This window comes from Megascapheus bottae, chromosome 20 (genome assembly GCF_031878675.1).
Source record: "Megascapheus bottae isolate mThoBot1 chromosome 20, mThoBot2.hap1, whole genome shotgun sequence".
In the NCBI taxonomy this organism is placed as follows: Eukaryota; Metazoa; Chordata; class Mammalia; order Rodentia; family Geomyidae; genus Megascapheus; species Megascapheus bottae.
The window spans coordinates 42,018,373-42,039,439 of record NC_143528.1 but is presented as its reverse complement, the minus strand read 5'-3'; the positions used below and the strand labels follow the sequence as shown (position 1 = coordinate 42,039,439).

Genomic DNA, 21,067 nt, shown 5'->3' with positions numbered 1-21,067 from the left:
GACAAGAGCATCACTACTTTTCTAGAATGTTGGAGATGGCCCAAAAATGCATTTTTAACTTCAGTGCAGAGAGAAAAATGTCACCAGGTCTTCGGTCATGCCTTACTTTTAATGCATGTCATATAAAATACAAGATGTGTAGTAGAATGGATAACGTGGGCCAGAATAAATTTTTCACAAAGGAAACACAAGAACAAATCCATATTTTATTTCTTGCAGAGACAGCACCAGCTTCACTAATACCAAGAGGGGATTAAAGTAATGCAATTCCATTTCAAACAGGATTTACCTATTTACCTCTCTGCTCAGGCATTTCTTCCCAATGGGGTGCCAAACAAATATGCAATGACAAACACCCTGGGTGAGTTACAGTAGTCTTCTGTTCTGGAGTTAATTTATATAAAATGAAAGGATGCTTTTGTCTTAGTTTGTTTGGGAAGGTATGTAGAATGTCTACATTTTTGGCTTCATAAGGATTAATTGTTGTTATCTATAGTGCCACTAAGTACATGGAAGTACTAAAAGGAAGGCCATACTGGATGCCCAAGTGAGCATAATCTCAATTAAGAACCTGGATAGTGTAGGTACTTAGCATCAAGACCCATGCCCCATTCCAACGAGGGAGTATCCATATTTCCATAAAGTCATTCATCACAACTGCCACCTATGGTGGGAGCTAAGAAATGGCCCCAAGAGCTTGAGCCCCTCTCCCTAGGTACAGACTTCACAGAACTAACTCCAGTCCACACAAGATGGCTGTGCTCCACTGGTAAGCACTGAAACCCTGCTTGGTTTGTCAACCAAACGCATCCCATTGTCCCGCTTCCCGTCCTTTTCTAACACGTACGGATCTAACAAAATATGTTTCCTTGAAAGGATCTTAAGACTATCATTGACCTGACTCACTAATACATCTTCTTTCTCTTCCAGTTAGAAGTCCTTGCAGAATTAGAAATGTCTTACTAATTACAATATTCATATCCTTTTGCACCTGCTAATTAGTTAGGTGCATTTGGTTTGGACTGAGCTTTCTGAGAAAAGAAGTGGATGGATTTTAGGACAAACAATAGCAGCATAACTCAGAGCAGTACGTCAATCAAAGCAAAGTGTTAAATATTGAAAGTCTGTTTATATTTTAGGTTGAGGAATTTACATAGATAGCTCAAAGGATATAATTATAAATATTTATAAACATTTATACCACATACACATATTTAATTATTATAGCTATGCATGAGTTAAATTCTCATGAATAAAATAGGCATTGTTTAAGTCATAATTGTACTCAGCGAATTATATTAGCTAATTCAGATTGTAAGAATGGGGTTTTCACAACCACCAGTGATGGTGGAGCCCAGAGAGAAGTAATTCCACACAATTTGCAGACTTGTTTTGGAATGCACCATTGAATCAGATTCTTAAAATAATGAAGAAATCAGTCACTATGACTGTTTATTGTGTTTAGGAGAAGTAGAAAATTAAAAATGTACTTATACATACCTCTGAATATGTAATAAATATACATGTTTTATCAACACCTATATTTGTTTTACAATAACATATACATATGTACAGAACAGATCACTGAAATATACATGAAGGCTCTAGTTTCTCCCCCCCCCCTCTCTCGTCAATTGTGGGGTTCAAACTCAGGAGCTGTGCTGTCCCTGAGCTCTTCAGCCCTATCCCTTGAGCACAGACCCACTTCTGGTTTTCTAGTGGTTAATTGGAGATAAGAGTCTCACGGACTTTAGTGCCCTGTCTGGCTTTGAGCCTCAATCCTCAGATCTCAGCCTCCTGAGTAGCTAGGATTACAGGTGTGAACCACCACACCCAGCTAAGGCTCTAGTTTTAAATAAGGAATTTGACTTGAGAAAAGGATGCCTTATCTAAAGCCAGCGTTTGACCCTCAGTGACCTCTTCTTCTGTGTAGCAATGACATAGAATTAAGGGAAAATGATTTCAATCAAAACAAAGAAAAAATTTATGGTTTACTAAATAATAAAAATGACAGCATCCATGTGAACACCATGTAATGTGACCATTAAACATTCTTAATAATTTCTAGAATAAAGATAAAATTGTAAGAGAAATTAAAAATATCTTAAACTATCTTGCTGCAGAATACATCTAACTTACTACAGTTACCTTTAGTACAATGTGTTTGCAGTGAACTTTACAGATTTAACTACATACTATGTCAAAGTAAAAAGAACAAAAGCAGTGAACACATTCCACATCAATTACAAGGAAACAAAAAGAGCAAAACAAACTGGAAGCAAGTAGAAAAGAGAGGTCAGAGAAGAAATGAATTCCACGGGGAATGACAGTTGAAAATATAGTAAAGCCAAGATTTAGTCTCTGTGTATTAAGCTGAGAAGAATCTTCTTGGCTAGGATGAGAATGAGAAAAAGAATAAACTACAAATGGCACATCAGAAATGAAGATGAATTATTACTACTGATTCTACAGACCTGAAATAGGGCTTCAAATAGCATGATTATTATTCTGTGTCACCATGTCTGAAAATGGAGATTAAGTGAATAAATATCTTGAAAAAATCTAATGTACCAACACTGATAGCAGAAGAAACAGAAAATCTGAATTGTCCTAAACCTAGGACATTGAATTTACTTCTTAACGATTCTCCAGATAAGATGAATCCAAGGACAGACCTTTCTCTGATAAACTGTGTCAAAGGATAACACTAAAATAACATACTTATTTTGAAATGGGGAGGAAAACGTGGCACATTTTAATTTTAATTTTCCATTATAGCCAAACCTAAAAATAATTACCAAAGATAAAACGATAGATTTAAAACTCTTACCTAGACAAACACAATCATTCTTGAGTAAACAGAGCATACATTACTGTGTAGGTAGTAAGATATATATATATATATAGATAGATAGATAGATAGATAGATAGATAGATAGATAGATAGATAGATATTTAAATAGTATCTTAGTAGATTTTAAAATGCTAACAATTTTAGCCACCAGAGACATGCAAATTCAAATCCTCGTAAGATAACTTGTGCTGTCTATGTATTACAATCCCTAAAACTGAAGAGATTGGGCCTGGTTAGGGGCCAAGCTATTGGAGCCATTGGGATGATCTCTCAGGTGGGAATGCAGCATGGCAAACCCCACCAGGACACAGGCAAGTTCACAGGAGCACCGCATGTTCCATGTCTACATAGTTGCCTGGAAAGCGGAAAGACTTCCATACCAACAGAGGAGCTTCCTGTCTGTGATCTAACGACTGGGAAGAACAAAACACCGTAAAAACACCAGTCAAGCTGGGCACTAGTGGTCATGACTCTAACCTTAGCTACTCAGAGGGCCGAGAGCCGAGGATCACAGTTCAAAGCCAGTACAGGTTCAGTGGAGGAGAGAAGAGATTCTCAAGGAACAGGAGAAATTTCTGCGAGGGAGGGAAATAGTTGTTTTCTCAGTTTTGCTGGTTCTATGATTGTTTATAAAGCTTCATTAAATTTCATCTTTAAATACATACACTTCATTTTTTGCTAATTATAATTTAAAACTGCGAAAATGCAATCCAAAAATGTACTGGTCAACTTATAGTTTAAAAAGATTCCCATGTACATTTGTAAACAAATCTAGAAGTTGATTTATTTTTATAGGAGTTCTAATTTAGTAAACCAGAAAAAGCAGGTTCACTGAAAAAATTTCCTATCAACTTGTTAGAGCTAGATCAACTTTGTTCATGTGGCCAGATTGACAGAGACCACACGTGACTACTTCTAGTACATGAAATTAGCAGGGGTTCTGTGACCAGGGCACACTCTATGGTAAGGCAATGCCTGCTCATCCTGACAAGTCTGTATTTTCAACAAGAAATGTTGAAAACCTTAAGAAGATTCAAGGGCCAGGGGAGGGTAGAAGCCTCTGTGTCTCTTAGACCAGGGGAGGGTAGACGCCTCTGTGTCTCTTAGACCAGGGGCGGGTAGACGCCTCTGTGGTCTCTTAGACCAGGGGCGGGTAGACGCCTCTGTGGTCTCTTAGACCAGGGGAGGGTAGACGCCTCTGTGGTCTCTTAGACCAGGGGAGGGTAGACGCCTCTGTGGTCTCTTAGACCAGGGGAGGGTAGACGCCTCTGTGGTCTCTTAGACCAGGGGAGGGTAGACGCCTCTGTGGTCTCTTAGACCAGGGGAGGGTAGACGCCTCTGTGGTCTCTTAGACCAGGGGAGGGTAGACGCCTCTGTGGTCTCTTAGACCAGGGGAGGGTAGACGCCTCTGTGGTCTCTTAGACCAGGGGAGGGTAGACGCCTCTGTGGTCTCTTAGACCAGGGGAGGGTAGACGCCTCTGTGGTCTCTTAGACCAGGGGAGGGTAGACGCCTCTGTGGTCTCTTAGACCAGGGGAGGGTAGACGCCTCTGTGGTCTCTTAGACCAGGGGAGGGTAGACGCCTCTGTGGTCTCTCAGACCAGGGGAGGGTAGACGCCTCTGTGTCTCTTATACAGCAGCACGTGGGCCTGGCTGCTTGTAGGTCTTGGTCTTTGCAGGAGAGATATTCAGCTGCTGATGCCTCACTGGTTTTGACGAGCAAGGGGACTTCACACTCAGGCCTCTCTGATGCCGGGGGAGGGGCAGTGCGGGGGGGTGGGGGCTGGACAGGCCTATGTTTCTGAGTGCTGGCTGCTCCATGCATGCAGAACTGGTTGTCCAGCTCCACGTGGCTCCTTTCTTGTTGTCTCGAGCCCAGTCTGCGTCACTAATAGCTTCTCTCTGCCTGGATGCAGGGATCATTGAGATCAAGACCCTCCTATAGCAAAGACTGACAACTATACCCACGTGCAAAGCACATTTGTCTTAGCCTTTCCCAGAGCCCTGACATGGGATCCTGGAGGAGGAGAGCAACTTGACAAATTACCACTCAGAATAGAAAAGCCTGTTGTCATCATAATAGTCTACTCATTTCACTCGCTGTGTTACACTGAGTATATGGGAAGACAGGAAGCCTGGCAGGCCATTTTGAAAGAGAACTCAGAGATGAATGGATCAAACAGTAAGCCAAGGGTAAGAGGAAATTATGTTGCAAGCATGCCCATAGACCGTGGAAGAAAAAAGATCATCTCTGTATCAAGAGAAAACCCCACTCATTCCATATACAATCCTTCATGGAAGCCTCTTCACCTCTTCCTGCTCCACCTATCTCTCGGGTGCCATACTCCCTGTACAATGTCAAGCTCCCAGCTGCTCAGTTTGCTGATGCCCTCCGTCCACCATCTTGACAGAAATATGAATAAATGGCTGTCAACACTCAAAGTCCACAGGAAATAACTTTCTCATCAGTGCTCTTCTAGGTAAAAGACGATGTTAAAGAAAAGGCTCGTAGAGTAGGTAAAGGTGGGGAAGGAAATGGGGACCAAGACATGAGAAAGGGTATCAATGTATGTGAATTAATGCACCTTCTATCTGGCGAATATAATGTAACCCTTCTATTAATTACAATAAAAAATATATGAAAAAAATCTTCAATGACCTTTTCACCATGCCTATGTGAGCGAAGCTTCACACATTGTGCTGGAAAGCTCTCAGCTTTCCAATGGGGTCCTTCATTTTAATGAGCATAAATGTCTGAGTGCAATCGTAGTAAAATGCTCTCAAAGTGCTCTTCAATGCAAATGTGCAGAGAGCATGTGTGCAGCCCCTCTGCCAGTCCTGGTGCAGGCAGGCTTTCCCCTACGAGATAAAAATTCTATCACTACGCTACACGCATGGAGGCTGCCCCATTCAAAACACGTAATGAAATGTATTTCCTGTTGTCTGAACGCACAGCTTGCAGAAACCGCTTAACCCAAGTAACTGGAGTAGTACACCCAAGACAGGCGGTTTTGATGTCTGGTGAGAGGTGTCATGAGGACTGGAGAAAGAGTTCAGGGCAAATTCACAAAGAGACATCAAACCTTGAGATGCGTCTCCTTTAATAGTTATTGTTGGGGCTGGGAGTTTGGCCTAGTGGTTAAAGTGCTTGCCTAGCATGCACAAAGACCCGGGTTCGATTCCTTGATGCCACATACGTAGAAAAAAGCCGGAAGTGGTGCTGAGGCTCAAGTGGTAGAGCTCTAGCCTTGAGAAAGTGCAAGGACAGTGCTCAGGCCCTGAGCTCAAGCCCAGGACTGGCAAAAAAAAAAACAAAACAAAAAAAACCACAAGAATTATTGTTGGACAGTTTCCAGAGACAACTCCTTCTCTAAGGCAGTTTTTTTCTTTTGTCCGTGTGTCCATGCTGCAGCCCCGGTCCAGTCTCAGCTTATGCTCAGATTGCATGCCATGGGCAGTGGCTACTTTGAGGCTAGGAAACAGGTCCACAACATTTTCATATATTAGTGATTTCTAAAGGAAAGAAAACTGGATTGCTTCTTGCATACCACTGAAGAATATGGTTGGGATTTTGTCGGGCATTGCACTGAATTTGTAGGTAGTTTGTAGGTGCTGACGTTTTCATGATGCTAACCCTCTCAGTCCAGAAGCACGGGGGATCTTTCCACTTCCTTCAGTCTACTTTAATTTCCTTGTTTTAGGTTTTTAAAGTTTTCATTATAGAGGTCCTTCCTCTTTCATTAAGTTAATTCCTAGGATTTTTTTTCCTTGCGGCTATTCCAATAGGAGTTACTTTCTTGATCTCAGCCTCACTCTGCTCAATGTTGGCATTTCTTTTTGTGGGTTCATTTTATACCCTGCTACTCTTCCAAATCTTCAGGTCTGGGTGATGGGGAGGTAGTGGTGTTTACCATGAAAAGTGGAATTGATGCATGTTCTAAATAATAATGCCTATCCTACTCAGGAGTTTGTGACTTAAAATAAAGCATGATTTCAAATATGGCACTCATCTCTTTAAAAATCAATTTGTGAACTTCTATTTTTATTCAATAAAAATAATTTATTCATTTTATGCTCTCAGCTGTTGAAGGTGGTAACTCATGCTTTGCCAATGAATCATTTCATGGTAGAGGAGAGTGGGGAGAGGTAAATACTAAAATTTAAAAGTCAGTCATTCAACTATAAGTCTGGCTATCCACATAAAATTCATTTAAAACCCTAGAAATTATAAGAAATCTAACCGTTGTTCAACTGCTTATTAATATAGTTTCCCGGTGTGCTATTTTAACAACCTATGTTGATGGATCCCTTATCATGAAGAATAGAGGCATCTTACTCACCTCTCCATGCTTTGTGTTCCTTTTCCCAGAAGGCAAGACATCTATATATCTACACATATGTGTGTATGTGTGTACATATGTATATAGAGTTGATAAGTGCATATCAATTTTACATGTCAGAATATATATATAATTACATAGGTATATGTAGTTGTGCATAAAGTTATATAATTATGTAAGTTTACTTCCTTTTGAGAACACATATATCAAAACGACTTTTCACTAATTTTGGCTGAATCTGTGCAGAGCCCACTTCTTGTACCTGCGGGTCTCAGAGGTGACAGGACTCTTTGGTGGCTTCCTCAGTTTCCACCTCATCCCTCATCTACCAGCCCTCCCAACACCTCCAGAGAACCCCTTCCCCAGCTACATCCAGCTGAGTCCTTGACTGGGGAGCTGCTGCAATGAGCTGTGGTCTAAGGTCATCACGTAAGTGGGTGATTGCAGAGGTTTTAATATTGGCACTTTGATACTTTGTCACTGACTGACTGACTGAGCGATTCGGGGCTTGCATACATCTCTTCTGTGTGTAACTTCCAGACACCATTACCCCATACACCTACCAGGTGGTGACAAGCAGAAATGGCTTAGATACTGCCATGTCTCCCCGGGACGTAGAATACAACACCCCATGGAATGATAAATTGACATAAATATATGAGAGAGACGGAGAGTTGAACAGTGATATAGTGAAATAGCCACAAAGATAGAGAGGCAGAGAGACAAAAAAAAAACTTACTTTCATGCTTCAAAGGCAGGGAATACATATGAAACCAGACACAAAAACAATAAATAGAAAATCATCTAGCAACTCACTGATGGTCTACTAGAAACCCCTTCCTTTTGGATGAAGGTAACATTTTACCTTGATTACAATTACCCTGGCTAGCACAAATCCCTCTGTGGCCCTCTGGGGACTGGCTGGCCGTGAAGTCCAGCTTCACTGCAAGGCCAGCGCCAGCTACAATTACCAGAGGTCAGGAATGCTCACGCCGCTGGAGACTCGTGGCTATGCTGTGTGGAGACTTTGCACTCACCATTATTTAATAAGATCTAACCTTTGGGGATCATGGAGAGCCTGACACTATTTTCTAAAGCAAAATGAAATGCAGTCGTTTCATGTGAGGTCAGCATTGTGTCATCACTTCCTGCTTCATCACCCAGCTACGCTACTGACCAGTATTCTCTCTATAAATACAGATTGAGAAAATTTTAATTAAAAAGACAGCAATTCATGTCATGGTTACAGAATATAAAGGCACTTGCCCAAAGACCTCAAAAATCGAGCTATTGGATATCTGATTTTGCTGCTCAGCACATTGAGTTTTCATCCATGTGTCTTCCCCCGGTGTCTGTTAGCCCCTGGTTTCAGAGAATATCTTTCATTTGAGTACTATTGTGCAAAGAAAACTAACGAAAAACTAAATGGCAACAAACAATAAAAAATAAAGCTAACCAAAAATGAAACACCTTCATCTAGCAGAAAAATTACTGATCTGGCTTGCAACTTGCTGTTTAACTGTAGGTAAATCATAGTGAGCAGATAGGTAGAAAAATGGCCGCCATTATAACATCCACCTAACACCTGCAGGTGAGCTGTGGTCCTCTCCTGTCAGGGGGCCTGGTGGCGGGGATGGGGCCCCAGGCTGGCTTCCACACGAGCTGCAGGCCTGGCTGTCAGAGCCTTGACCAGGACAGCAGTCACCAGGTGGCTGAAAGTGGCATGATACTTTAGGTTTCTATCTCCCTAGTCAAACATAAATGGCTCTCTTGGGAATCTTACCGTGACACTGAAGCCGGAAGGCAGGATTCAATGACACTGGATCTCCAGGCCAATGTCTTCAATGGCTCCTGGAGCCTTCTGGAAGCCCTCAGAGGCCTAGCTGCTGAAAAAGCAGCTTGGTGGCCAGAGCTCTGTGGAGAGTTTGGGTGAATGCGTCGCATTCTGATACAGTCCTGCAGTTTGGGAACCCGCTGCACCCTCTGTGAATTTCTAACAACACCTATGCACAACTTCCTAATGTCTGTGCGCCCACGGCTTCCATCTCTAACCTCGTCGTTATCTTCATGGCACACAACCAGGAGTCAACTTGCCAGCATTAGGGCGGTGAGAGGGTGGAGAGAATGCCACAGCCATGGATTCCACAACAGCCTCCGAATAATGGATGTTGATTTTCCACATTCTCAGGATATAGTTCATCTTCACAGGGCCCCATGATTCATTTGGCGATATTTTAATAGGTCTCTGTACGACCTTCTGTGCAATTCTTCATCACAGCTGGAAACTGATCTCTGGCTCAACTTCATTTCTCTCTGATTTTGAATAAATAAAGACTATTTCACACTCAGAGAACCCATGCCACATGCCAGTCACCACAGAAAAGTGGGCGACATGCACAGATGACTGTGAAAGGCTCTGTAAGAGAAACAGGAGGGGCCGTAGTCCCCCAGCGGGTCCAACCCCACGGGACAGGTGCTGGGCTGCCATCAGAAGAGAAGCAGAGCTGGGAAGGCACCGGAGATACCGGAGGGGAGCCGAGGGAACATTTTGCGTTTGCTGTTTGCTTTGGGAAGTAAAATAGATGCAAGCAAGTTCTAGAAAATTGGCGTCTGAGTGGCAGAGGAACTCTCGGAAGGCAGAAACAAGAATCGTCACTATGACCCAGCAATTCCACTCCTTGGCATTTACCCAATCATCCAGAAACAAGGACATACTAAATCCACCAGCACAACAATGTTCATTGCAGCACTATTTACCATAGCAAAGATATGGAACCAACCTAGATGTCCCTCAGTTGATGAGTGGATCAACAAGATGTGGTATTTATACACAATGGAATTCTATGCTGCTGTCAGAAAGAATGACATCGCCCCATTTGTTAGGAAATGGAAAGACTTAGAAAAAATCATATTAAGTGAAGTAAGCCAGACTCAAAGGAACATAGGCTCAATGGTTTCCCTCATTTGTCATAATCAGTAGAAACCTTGGGCTCTACTAGCAGAGATCTGCAATAGAGCAAAACCTTGATACATAAGGCCAGATAGTAGGACGCTAAATGAAAGGACCTCCAGGATAAGGAAACAAAAGCCATATAATGAGTGATTGTTGTCCTTAATGTACTATGTTATCTTTCATCTCCTTTGCTTTCCCTTGGTTATCTCATATTGTTATAGTATCTCACTTTGTTACCTGATATATCGGATATATGTGTATTTGGTTATTTGAAATTGGATAGGGAAGGGGGGAAAACAAGATGAGGGGTGGGAGTGGGGGGGAGGGAAATGGGGACCAAGACATGAGAAAGGGTATCAATGTATGTGAATTAATGCACCTTCTATCTGGTGAATATCATGTAACCCTTCTATTAATTACAGTTAAAAACATATGAAAAAAAACAAAGAATTGTCACTGTGTCACAAGGTCAGCGCAGGGCGTGGCCTGGGGAGCCCAGAGCTACCTGAGAAACCCACACAGGGCTAGACACCCTGAAAAAGGAGCCCAGCCAGACCAGGGCTCTGAGCCTCAAGGGAGCTGCGTCTGGAAGTCTCACCTTGCTGCACACATGTATCAGGAAACAGAGCTGTGCCGGGAGGCAGGACTGCTATCATGCGTGTCAGGGCCACCACAGAGGCCCACACCACAGCTCTTTCAGGAAGCATCTTCAGCTAAGGTGGTCTAGCTTGCACAATCAAGCTTTTAAGGCTAGTGACCGAGTCATTAGACCTTGGCAGAGATTTCAAAAGCAGGAGGGGCTGTGTCAGTGTACATCAAATCTTTCATAAATAGAATCTGACTGCTCAGAAAAGTCAATGAGGAACAGGAGAGAAGCCTTGCTTCAGCTTTCCAAACCTACATGTGAAAATTGAATTTATTGATGGGGTACAGTGTAGTAGGAATTCTGTATGTTTGTGCTTGCATTAAAGAATTCTGTATGTGCTTGCATTAAGGAAATAGTACAGGAAAGGTTCCTAAGTTGTAATTGAGCTTTTCCTAACTTTAAAGTTTTGAGGCATTGTAAATAATATATCCCTGACTGATGTTCAAACTGTAACATACTCAATTATTCTGAACTGAAATGATCCATTTTGCCAGCTAGGAATTCACTGGGCATCTTGGGTTCATTCAGAAAACATCCTTCCTGTGGTTCTACGATAGTAAACTGCTTTTGTAGTGAAATGCTCATGTCATGATTTCCCAGTTATGCAGGTTCTCACTGCTGCTGGTGAGAACTCTGCTTGGTGACGCAGAGGCATGGCAGACAGCTGCCAGCACCACTCAAGGTGCTGCAAGCCCTTGAAGGCCCTCTGCTGGCCCTGCTGGCCTTTTAAACCGGCGCCCCTCAGGGGTGGTTTGCTGACTGTGTTTGAGACTTAGCCAATGGTTCCTGGATTTCATGGGAGGAAACAGCCCTCCAGTGTCCTTTCTGGTGCCACCAGCCTTTGCTACCACCTGTAACATCGCCATGTGAGCATGGAGAATGAACCTTCGTCCAGACGTTTCCATACATCATTCATCTCCTGCAATCATTGATCCAATCAGGCTTTTTTTGCCAATTGAAGTTATGATGGCTAGAATAGACCCCCCCGCCCCGCAAAGTCACAGCAACTGCCAAGAATGGCGTTTCTCAGAGGCAAGCCAGACATGGAGATAGGAGGAATTATGTAAGTCAGTGTTAAGATGAGAGCTCTAACCTAACTTTCAGGACAAGACACAAGCAGAGACCTGACATGCTGGGTGATGTCTCCAATGGGAGGAGGCAAGAAACCAAAAGAGGCATCCAGACACAAAAGCATGGTAACTTGTAGGGGCCTCCTTTGTTGTTTGCCTCTTTGCTTGAAAGATCTCTAAGTGTGAAGACCACCGTGGGGCATGGCCACTTCCCTACCCAGGGTGACTCCCCTGCAGAGTCCTTAGGACCCTAGCACATAGGAAGTCAGGCCAGGGCCATGGCCCGGGGCTGTGGCTGCTGCTTCCCCAAAGGTATTATGTATCGGGAGACCATGCCCCAGACAGACACAGGCATCCAGCAAGTTCAAGATTGAGAGTTCAAACCCCAGTACCATCAAATACTTCTTTTTTTTTGATAGGTCATGGGACTTGAACTCTGGGCCTGAGCTCTGTCCGAGCTCTTCAGCTCAAGGCTACCACCTTACTCCTAGAGTCTCACATTCTTTAGTGCCTGGGCTGGCTTTGAACTGTGATCCTCAGATCTCAGCCTCCTGAGTAGCTAAGATTACAGGTGTGAGCACTGCACACAGCCCACCAAATACTTTTAAAAAGCAAAGACACACTGGGTGCAATTGTTCCAACATTAATATTTCCATTTTTGCCCTGTCATGGTAATGAAGAGGCCAAAGAAACTATATTGTAGAGTTTATTATAGATAAATGATATTAATATCATCCTTCTGACATAAGAGGATTATGAATTGTTGGAACTACTGAGCACCAGGCATCAATCGAATTAGCACACAAAATATTTTCTGTATGTGAAAGTGACAGGAAATGAAAATATTAAGGGACTGAAAATGAAGGCATTTTAGTACATATTAATTTGCTCTTTTTAATGAAAAAGAATTTTAGCATCAAGTCTATGAGTTGCTATTTGATTAATGTGCATTTTCTAATCTATTTTCTTTTCACTAAGTCTGCAGTCTGTTACACTTTTGCTATTTCAACATGCCATTATTCCCAGAGTGTCAGACATGCAAATAAAACATAAATATATTTAGAAGAGCAGGATAAGTGTTAAGAAATCTCACCCCAACTGATCAAGGATCTCCTGAAGATGCTTTGAACAAACAACTAAAGGTAGCAATATGAATCCATAATAGGAGAGAATATTTAAACAGGATATGACTGTTCCATAATAAGTGCAAAAATCTTGTTTCCAAATACAGGCAACAAATATTGTAGATTGCCCCCCAAAAGAAGGTACTTTATATTTGAAAGTGGAGAGTGAATATGTATATATATTTCATTATATATTTCGGAAACACACTATATTTAATTTATTAACCATGTAGTTATGACATCACTATTGTAACTCAATTTGCAAGTCAAAATCAGCTAGATGTGTTTTATCCAACAAACCTACTTGTAAATTCCTTGATTCTGTGTACTTCTGCTGGTATTGGCAGAGATAAATTGAAGCAGGGCAACTCTTCCAACCTGTGGTCAATTTTTGTGTAAACTTGTAGATATCGAATACAACCTCTGATGAATGAAGAATTTTAAAGCCAGAAGATACAGGCTTTGTTGGCCTGTATGTCTACTCAGGAGAGAGATATTACTCATCCATACAGATTTAATGAGCATACCTTGCCTCTGTTCTTCAGAAATATAAAGACTAAAAATAATCTGCATTGTAAAATCCATTAATCAAAATAAGTTAAGAAAATCTGATTCTTTGAAAGCAACAGTCCCCTCCCTCTGACAATTAAAAAATGCTACGTCCATGTAAGAGGTATGTGTCTATTGACAAAGGACAAATAGCATCTAAATAATTCCAGGAAATATTATTTTTCTTTTGTCATGGTAAAAAAAATCATACATCAAAAGAAAGACAATCACGGATGAAAAGAATACATGGTGATTGTCTCAAAGAACATTTTTCCCAGAGAATTCAGCATTTTTGACTGTTTCCCCCACCCACAGCCTGTGTTCTTGCTGAGTGTGTTTTCTCAACACTAAAGGTTCTTTTGATTGTTGTCTGCATTGTTCTAGCTCCCTCCTCTTTGTGATTTCCCCCAATCTACAATGCTTAAAGACAATGGCGCGCTGTAACCTGATTTAAATTACCTTGACAACACGGCTTCACAGATCTCCGGCAATTGGAAATCCACAAACGAAGTTAACAATTGCTTTCAAGGAGAAGTCTTCAAGTATAAGAGAGAAATTGAACATGATTTGACAGAATCCTGCCATCGTTCGTGCTTTTCCTTTGCAGGAACTCGACTTTTCCTTTCTGATGAAGCCACTCCATCCTCATCCCAACTTCATTTCCCAGAGCCCCCCTTTCCCCGAGCCCCCTTACCTGACTTTCAGGTTGCCTTGCTGGAGCTGCCCATCGTACACCGACAAGATGTCGAAGTCCTCCTCCAGTGCGAAGGTGTGGAAGGAGAGCTGTATCCTGTTGCGCTCCCCGGTGAGGATCATCCAGGTGCAGTTGGCGTAGTTGGGGTACCCGTGGGGGAAGCCGGGGCTCTCGATGGTGCCATTGGGTCCCTGCACCAAGCCTCCACAGCTCTGACCTGGGCGAGAAAGCGCGGAAAGCGGCACGTCAGGTTGTGCTCCGTGAGCTGTGATTTGGCCCCGGCTCTCTGAGTGTCCTCCAGGCACAGGGCCTGGGTGGCACAGTACAGGGATGGGCTTCCAGAGCTCAAGTCACCCTCCCCCCTGGCTTCCCCCAGGGACACGGCTGCGATGCCCAAGGCCTGCAAGGACTACGTGGGGAGAGCCCTGCTCAGATGTGCTCGCTGGGAGAAAGTGACTTAGAAAACAGATTCAGGTCCAGGAGCCTGGCCTTGCGGTAGAGTGCTTGCCTCGCATGCACGAAGCCGTAGGTTCAATTTCTTGGTACCACATACACAGAAAAGGCCAGAAGTGGGGCTGTGGTTTAAATGGTAGAGTGCTAGCCTGGAGAAAGGTCAAGGACAGTGCCCTGGCCCTGAGTTCCAGTCCCAGGATTGGCAAACAAAACCATTAAAAATAAATTTAAAAAAACAGGTAAAATAAAGATTATTAAAATGTAGCGGACAAACACAGTTGTATACTTGATTGAATGAAAAAACTAATATGGCCAATCTACATGCTACTGGTTGAGCCACTCTCCAGCGGGGAAGGCCTACCAGGCAGGATACGAGACCCCAGGGAAGTTGGAAAGAAAAGCATGCATGGAGAGGCTTTGACATTTGCTCTAATGAAAGACCCCGGCATATCAAGAGAAAATGAACGTCTGTGCTCCCAACCTGTCCCGCTTACAGACACGTTCTCCCAGCCTGGAGGAGAGGGCCTTGTCTATCAACACGGGGTGCGGGTGGAGCTCTGCACACCACAGGGTCAGCCTCCTCTGCCACATGGCTGAGGCTCCCTCCATCCCCATGCTCAAGGCCATGTGCCCCAGGGGAGAGATGTGGCAGAGCATCCTCTGCCAGTGTCAGGCAGGAGGAGGAGGAGGAGATGAGGGCAGGCCCAGGGCTGAGTGGTGCCGCCCTGCTGGCTCCTTTCTGCCTCTGACTCCTAACATGTGGACATGTTCCTCACGTAGGCATAGCTCATGGAGCAGACCCCAGAGTGACCTGCAGGCTTCCCGCAAGCACTGCCGGCAGAAAGGACCTGCCATCGACCACAGAGAGTCCCACTGCATCTTTAGACAGAAGGAAGCCCTTCCTCCCTGCTTCACCGCCTCCTCTTCTGCCCCTCAACGCCCCGGTACTGACCTGCCTCCACACACCCCCGCTTCCAGAGACAAGCTTCCAGCTCAAGAGATCAAGCCAGCCTGCTCCCTGCTCCCCACGTGCACTTGGTGATTAGATAGCAACACACAGATACAAGTAATATCTGCATCTCTATTTCTACCTAGAGACCAGAGATATATAGAGGAGTGATCACGTGTTATTTTTCTGTTTCAACGCTGTTTTTGCCCTGACAATATGTGTCCATGAACAACAGACGAAGATGAAGACACCACGAGCTTCCCAGCCCTCTGGTCGACAAGACCCACTGTTACACCCTTCCCGAGTGCTCTCGATATTTAGTGGCCTGCTGTGGGCGAGGCCAAGCTCCTGGAATCTGCTTTCAGGTTTTCCTTCCTTCCCAGCCTGGCCTGTCCACTGAATACTTTAAACGCACTCGATGTCTTGGTGGTGTGATTCAGTAGGAAGTCTTACAGGGGCCGAGGGATTCTCAGGTTCCTGCATGCGGGGTACGTATGTGAACACGAGAGTCTGCTCTTGCTGCTGAACCGCACATAGACAATTAGTTTGAGATTCTTTTTTATAATTTAAAACAAAATCCCAATAGTAGGCCTCTATGGACCCAAACCTTCCACAGTAATATTATCAAATGCATGTGGGACTTCACTATGCCTTAATAAGAAAAGAATTAATGAAAAAGATTTATGAGTTTAGGACCAAAGAACTAATAAGAAGCCCATTTTCCCACTAAATTCATACCTAACAATAATGAGGTAACAAGTACACATTAAAGTGGTAGTCTTTTGAAAGTTGTAAAAGGTCTTTAAAGAATATAGTTTTCTGGGATTATCTAGCAGTTCATAGCTCACAGTAGATTTTAAAAAGTGAAGATGAATTGGGAAAAAATCACAGTCAACAGAAACATGTCAGGTGGAAAGACATTACTATTCTACCCTTATTATAGATGACAAAATGTGAACACTTTCCAAGACCTCAATTTTAGGCTGTGCTGAGGACTGATTACGCTGGGGCACTTTTCCAGAAGGACTCGATTGACATTTCCACTGGCCTTGATAGAAAGTTCTCCATGGAGTGGCTCTCGTCCCCAGCTGTACTTTGTAATCAACTAGGACCTTGTAAAGTCTCTATTCCTAGGACAGATTCTGAGTCACTTGGTCTTGGCCAAGAATATCCAAGGGGAAAAGCGGTGAAAAAGAATAAGCTATGCTACTTACTGCAATACCTAATTGCAAAGTTACAAGAGTAAAGACCAAGATTTACTGGTGTGAGCCAAGAGAATACCAACACCCTATGCTGCCTAGTTGTAGGCACAGGTTCAGGACAGAACTACACCGCTGGACCGAGGACAGGCTTGGGTCTCTGACCTTGGACTACACCGCTGGACCGAGGACAGGCTTGGGTCTCTGACCTTGGACTACACCGCTGGACCGAGGACAGGCTTGGGTCTCTGACCTTGGACTACACCGCTGGACCGAGGACAGGCTTGGGTCTCTGACCTTGGACTACACTGCTGGACCGAGGACAGGCTTGGGTCTCTGACCTTGGACTACACCGCTGGACTGAGAAGTTTGGGTCTCTGACCATGGACTACACTGCTGGACTGAGAAGTCTGGGTCTTCTACCATGCACCGGTTGGCTCTTCAGATGGGAAAAATAAATCTTTGTTCTTTCTTCACAGTGTCAAGCACTCAGAATATTCATCCCATCAGCTGAGGGAGGTGTTTGCTAGGACTTGGCTTTGAGCTCTGTTGTCTTTGTTCCAGATGTTGTTTTATAGATAAGGTGGCCGATCTTTCTCAGTCTGTCTGTGATAATTCCATGTGGGCTTTGGTTCAGAAAGAAGTGATCGATATTGGCCCGCCTGTGAAGGTCAGGCACAATGTGACACCATTGGCTGAACTCTGCCAAGAAGGAAGCTGTCACCTGAGAAAGGTCAGGAGCCAACCCCAGGGAGAGAGGGACCCACAGGGAATGATGGTTGTCACCTCTCACTTAATGGACGTAAGTGATTTTTATATGATATGCAAGTTGCTATGCAAATACAAGCTTAGGCTTTTGACCTCCAGAGTTTCCTGTGTGACCTTGCTAGGCTGGGTTTGCTGTGAGATGGTGACTGTCACTCTTCAGTTTCAGGCAGGAGCCTGTGTGTCTCTCAACCAGGGCGAGAGAGACCCACCGTGAACACTGATGAATTTTTTATTTGCTGTAATGGCTCTTGAGTAGGATGGATGGTTAAATGACTCTAGAATCTCAACTATCAAGAGACCTCAAATTTCAGTGATGGAAGCAGAAGCTTTTCCTGATCAGATAAGAACTTTCGAGGGGGTAAACAAATCAAATATGCATTAACTTCTGCATTATCTTCTATAGTTTCATCAGCTATTTTGGGGTCTGTTTACTTGGAAAATGATTCCTTGCGTGGAGGACTGTGACCTAAATTGCCCTTCAGAGAGCTTTGATTAAGGTGCTTCAAAATTAAAGCCCACAGGCCCTTCTATAGGACCAGCCTGCCCTGGAGGAAGTTTTTAAAACATGCTATTTCTTCACCCACCAAGAGCAGCTCAATGTCAGTTCCCAGAGCTGAGAGCAGAGCCTGAAGGGAGGTGGCTGGGTTTTCATCCCAGACACTTGGGGAGATTACTCAGAACACAAGCTAAGAAGAAGTCGAGAAGCCAGGGGCAGGGGAAGCAGAGGCAGGACTTTTGCATGCAATCCGTCTCTGCTTCTGATGCCTAGACTTGGGAACAAAGCCATTTAGGTATCCCTTACCCTGCAGGTGCAGTGCACACGCAATCTCTACTGCTCAGAAAAGCAAAGTGGGGGACTTGACCAGACATCCTGCCCAGAAAGAGAACAATCTTTCTTGATGGCACTAGTGTTTGTTTATAGAAGCTCGTGCCTGCCTCCGGCTTTTGCACTGCTAATCCAGACTCCCTGATCTCCTGACAGCTCTTTCCAGGCACCTCCCACATCTGCTCCTTCCTGGGCAGGTCCAAGAGAAAGTGGTTCTTCCCAGACGCGTGCACATCGCCCCATGGCGCAGGCAGCCACTCACTAGCTTGCACTTGCTTTTCTCCTTGCAGCTCGCGTCACTCATGAAAACACGGTGTTTACTGTTTCCCAATATGAATTTTGACAAGTAGGAGTGCAAACTCCCTTGGGTAGAAGTCCCTTTCCAGCGGAGTCCACACCCACAGGAGGAGGGTGGGTAGGGGTCCAGGACTTACTGGGGTGCATGGCAGTCAGATGACTGTCCTTCAGGATAAAGCCATTGAGGTGGTCCTAGCCTCTCGTGCCCACTCGAGCCTCCTCAGACTGCTTTAACTATTGCTGGAGGAAGCCTCTTACCCACTGGGGTTCTGGGGATCGGTGACTCCGTCTGGTACACACAGGCCGTGCACTGCACCGCTCCTGGCCTGTCATCACACAGACCTAACAGCTCACTGGACGCTGATGGTGAAATGCCCCTTGCTGTGGGGACTCCCCATGACTGGGGGAAGGTAACCAGACCCAGGGCCAGCAAGGTAAGCAGCCGTGGAATACCAGCTTGAACCAGAGTCACCCTGTGGATTCACAGCTCGTCAGTCGATCACCACTTTCACGTTTGTATTGTCTTTCAACTTCTAATTTCCCCCTCATCTGTGGGCAGCAAATAAGAGCATGGTTTCTGCCTTTCGTCCCCTGGGGTTTGGGGGGTTTCGTAGTGACATTCCTCGGGGGGCAGGATGTGGACACGGAGGGGGGGCTGCTGGCGGCCTCGGTGTGATGGATGATGTGCCGCTGGCTCCACGATTAGAGCTCAGCCACGTGCACGCCCATCCCTCCCCTTCAAGCATGGTGCTTGGTTTTCGTTAGCGTCTGTTCCTCGAGTGGCCTAGGTTAACCTTTCAAGGTTGCAGAACAGACATGTGACCAAAGAGAAAAAAGAGCTGGCTTCCTAGAGAGTCTGCCGAGCCTAAGAGCACTGCTCTGTCCCGCAGGAAGCTACCGATTTTATTTGCTTTGCTGGAGCCATTGAACATGCGGAGCGCTGATACACGCAGCTAAAATATTTATGGCAGGGAGGGGGAGCTGGAGGTGTGGAGACAAGAATCCATTTGCCATGTTAACTGAGCAGGCTGGGCTGAGAGTCAGGGCCTTCAGATCTATGGAAGACAGCACGGGAATTTGAATGTGATGCTTAGTAAACAGTAGTTAGTTCAAGAGCCAAAGCCCAAAGGTGTGGAAGGCTTTGAACTGTGAGTTAAACAAGCTTCTGCTCAGAGGTTCATAACATAAAATGTCTATAAATTTAAGGATGCCATCCAGCTGGAACAGCGTGAAAAACATTTTTAATAAATGAGAAAATGCACTTATTTAATTATCAGGAGTTAAAGAGTGAGCATTTCTAGAAAAGAAAGTTGACACTGTCCCCTCCCGTCACCACGGTGCCTCTGTCATCCAGAGGAGAAGCAATGGCTGAGGGGCTGCACCTCAGGGGCCATGCTGAGTCTCTGCCCTAAGTCCTCACATGCTGGCTGGAAATCCGCACGCGTCAGAAGGTAGGACAGGAGTTCAGTGGCTCTCCAAGAAGCTGCATCTCCAGCTGAGAGGTGGAGAGCCTCTCTCATCATCTCCCCACAGACTCAGGGTCTGGGAGACTCCTGAAGGCCCCAGGATGCCCTGGCCACTCTGATAGCTGCCCATGCTGTCTCAGTCCACAGCAAAGCCCAAGGGCCTCTGCCAGAATGAAGTGGCCAGTCCGCTCCATGACAGTGCCTAACCGGAAGAGGTTTGTGGGGAAGCCGGGGTAGTGTGCTCTGGAGACTGGGGAATGAGGAATTGAACTAGCTGTCTGGGTCTGGCCCATAACATACCAACCCACCTTCAACCAGAAAACCCCAGTACCTCAACTTCCCTCTGAGATACAAATTAGGCATGGTTCAGCTGAGAAAAAAATTATCAATTCATTTACAGCATTTTTCCAATTAAATTAGCAATTAAGAAGATTAGAAGATATAATAAATTATATTCCCAGTTACCAAGCATTAAGGGATTTCATTAATAGGAGTCAAGGAAAGAACCAAAAGAAAGCTAAGGAGAAGACTGAGACTAATTGTACAAGAAAATAAATCTACTCTTGTTCATAGTTAGTCTAGGAAAACAGTGAAAAGCTATTCGCTGATCTAATTGATTAAAATCAGGTAGTTCTTTTTTTGTGTTTCTGTCTCCTAGGGAAGGAGATCAGAGAACGGGGGACCCTCTAGAAAGGACAAACCAGTCCATGTCAGCCGCCCCAGAGAAACTCCGTGTGGAGCTGGCCAGAACAGGCCAGCCTCAGCTCCCAGGACATTTCTGGCCAGGGAGGGTGTGTAGACGGCCAGCTCATCAGGCAGCATGTCATACCATTCAATCCAAGGGAGCAGAGAATACTCTTGGTCATTAAGGGACCATGAGA

General features: G+C 44.5%; 1 protein-coding gene across 1 annotated transcript in view; it reads right to left on the bottom strand.

The window, feature by feature from the left end:
- The window catches only part of Csmd1 (CUB and Sushi multiple domains 1), a 705,832-nt gene extending 690,560 nt beyond the window's left edge, over positions 1–15,272 (bottom strand). Inside the window, exons 1-2 of the mRNA XM_090353740.1 lie at positions 15,176–15,272; positions 14,229–14,538 (exon numbers count right to left, since the gene is read on the bottom strand). Of these exons, the coding sequence (XP_090209866.1) occupies positions 14,229–14,538; positions 15,176–15,272 (407 nt within the window). The remainder of the gene's footprint in view (positions 1–14,228; positions 14,539–15,175) is intronic.
- Positions 15,273–21,067: the final 5,795 nt, after the last annotated feature.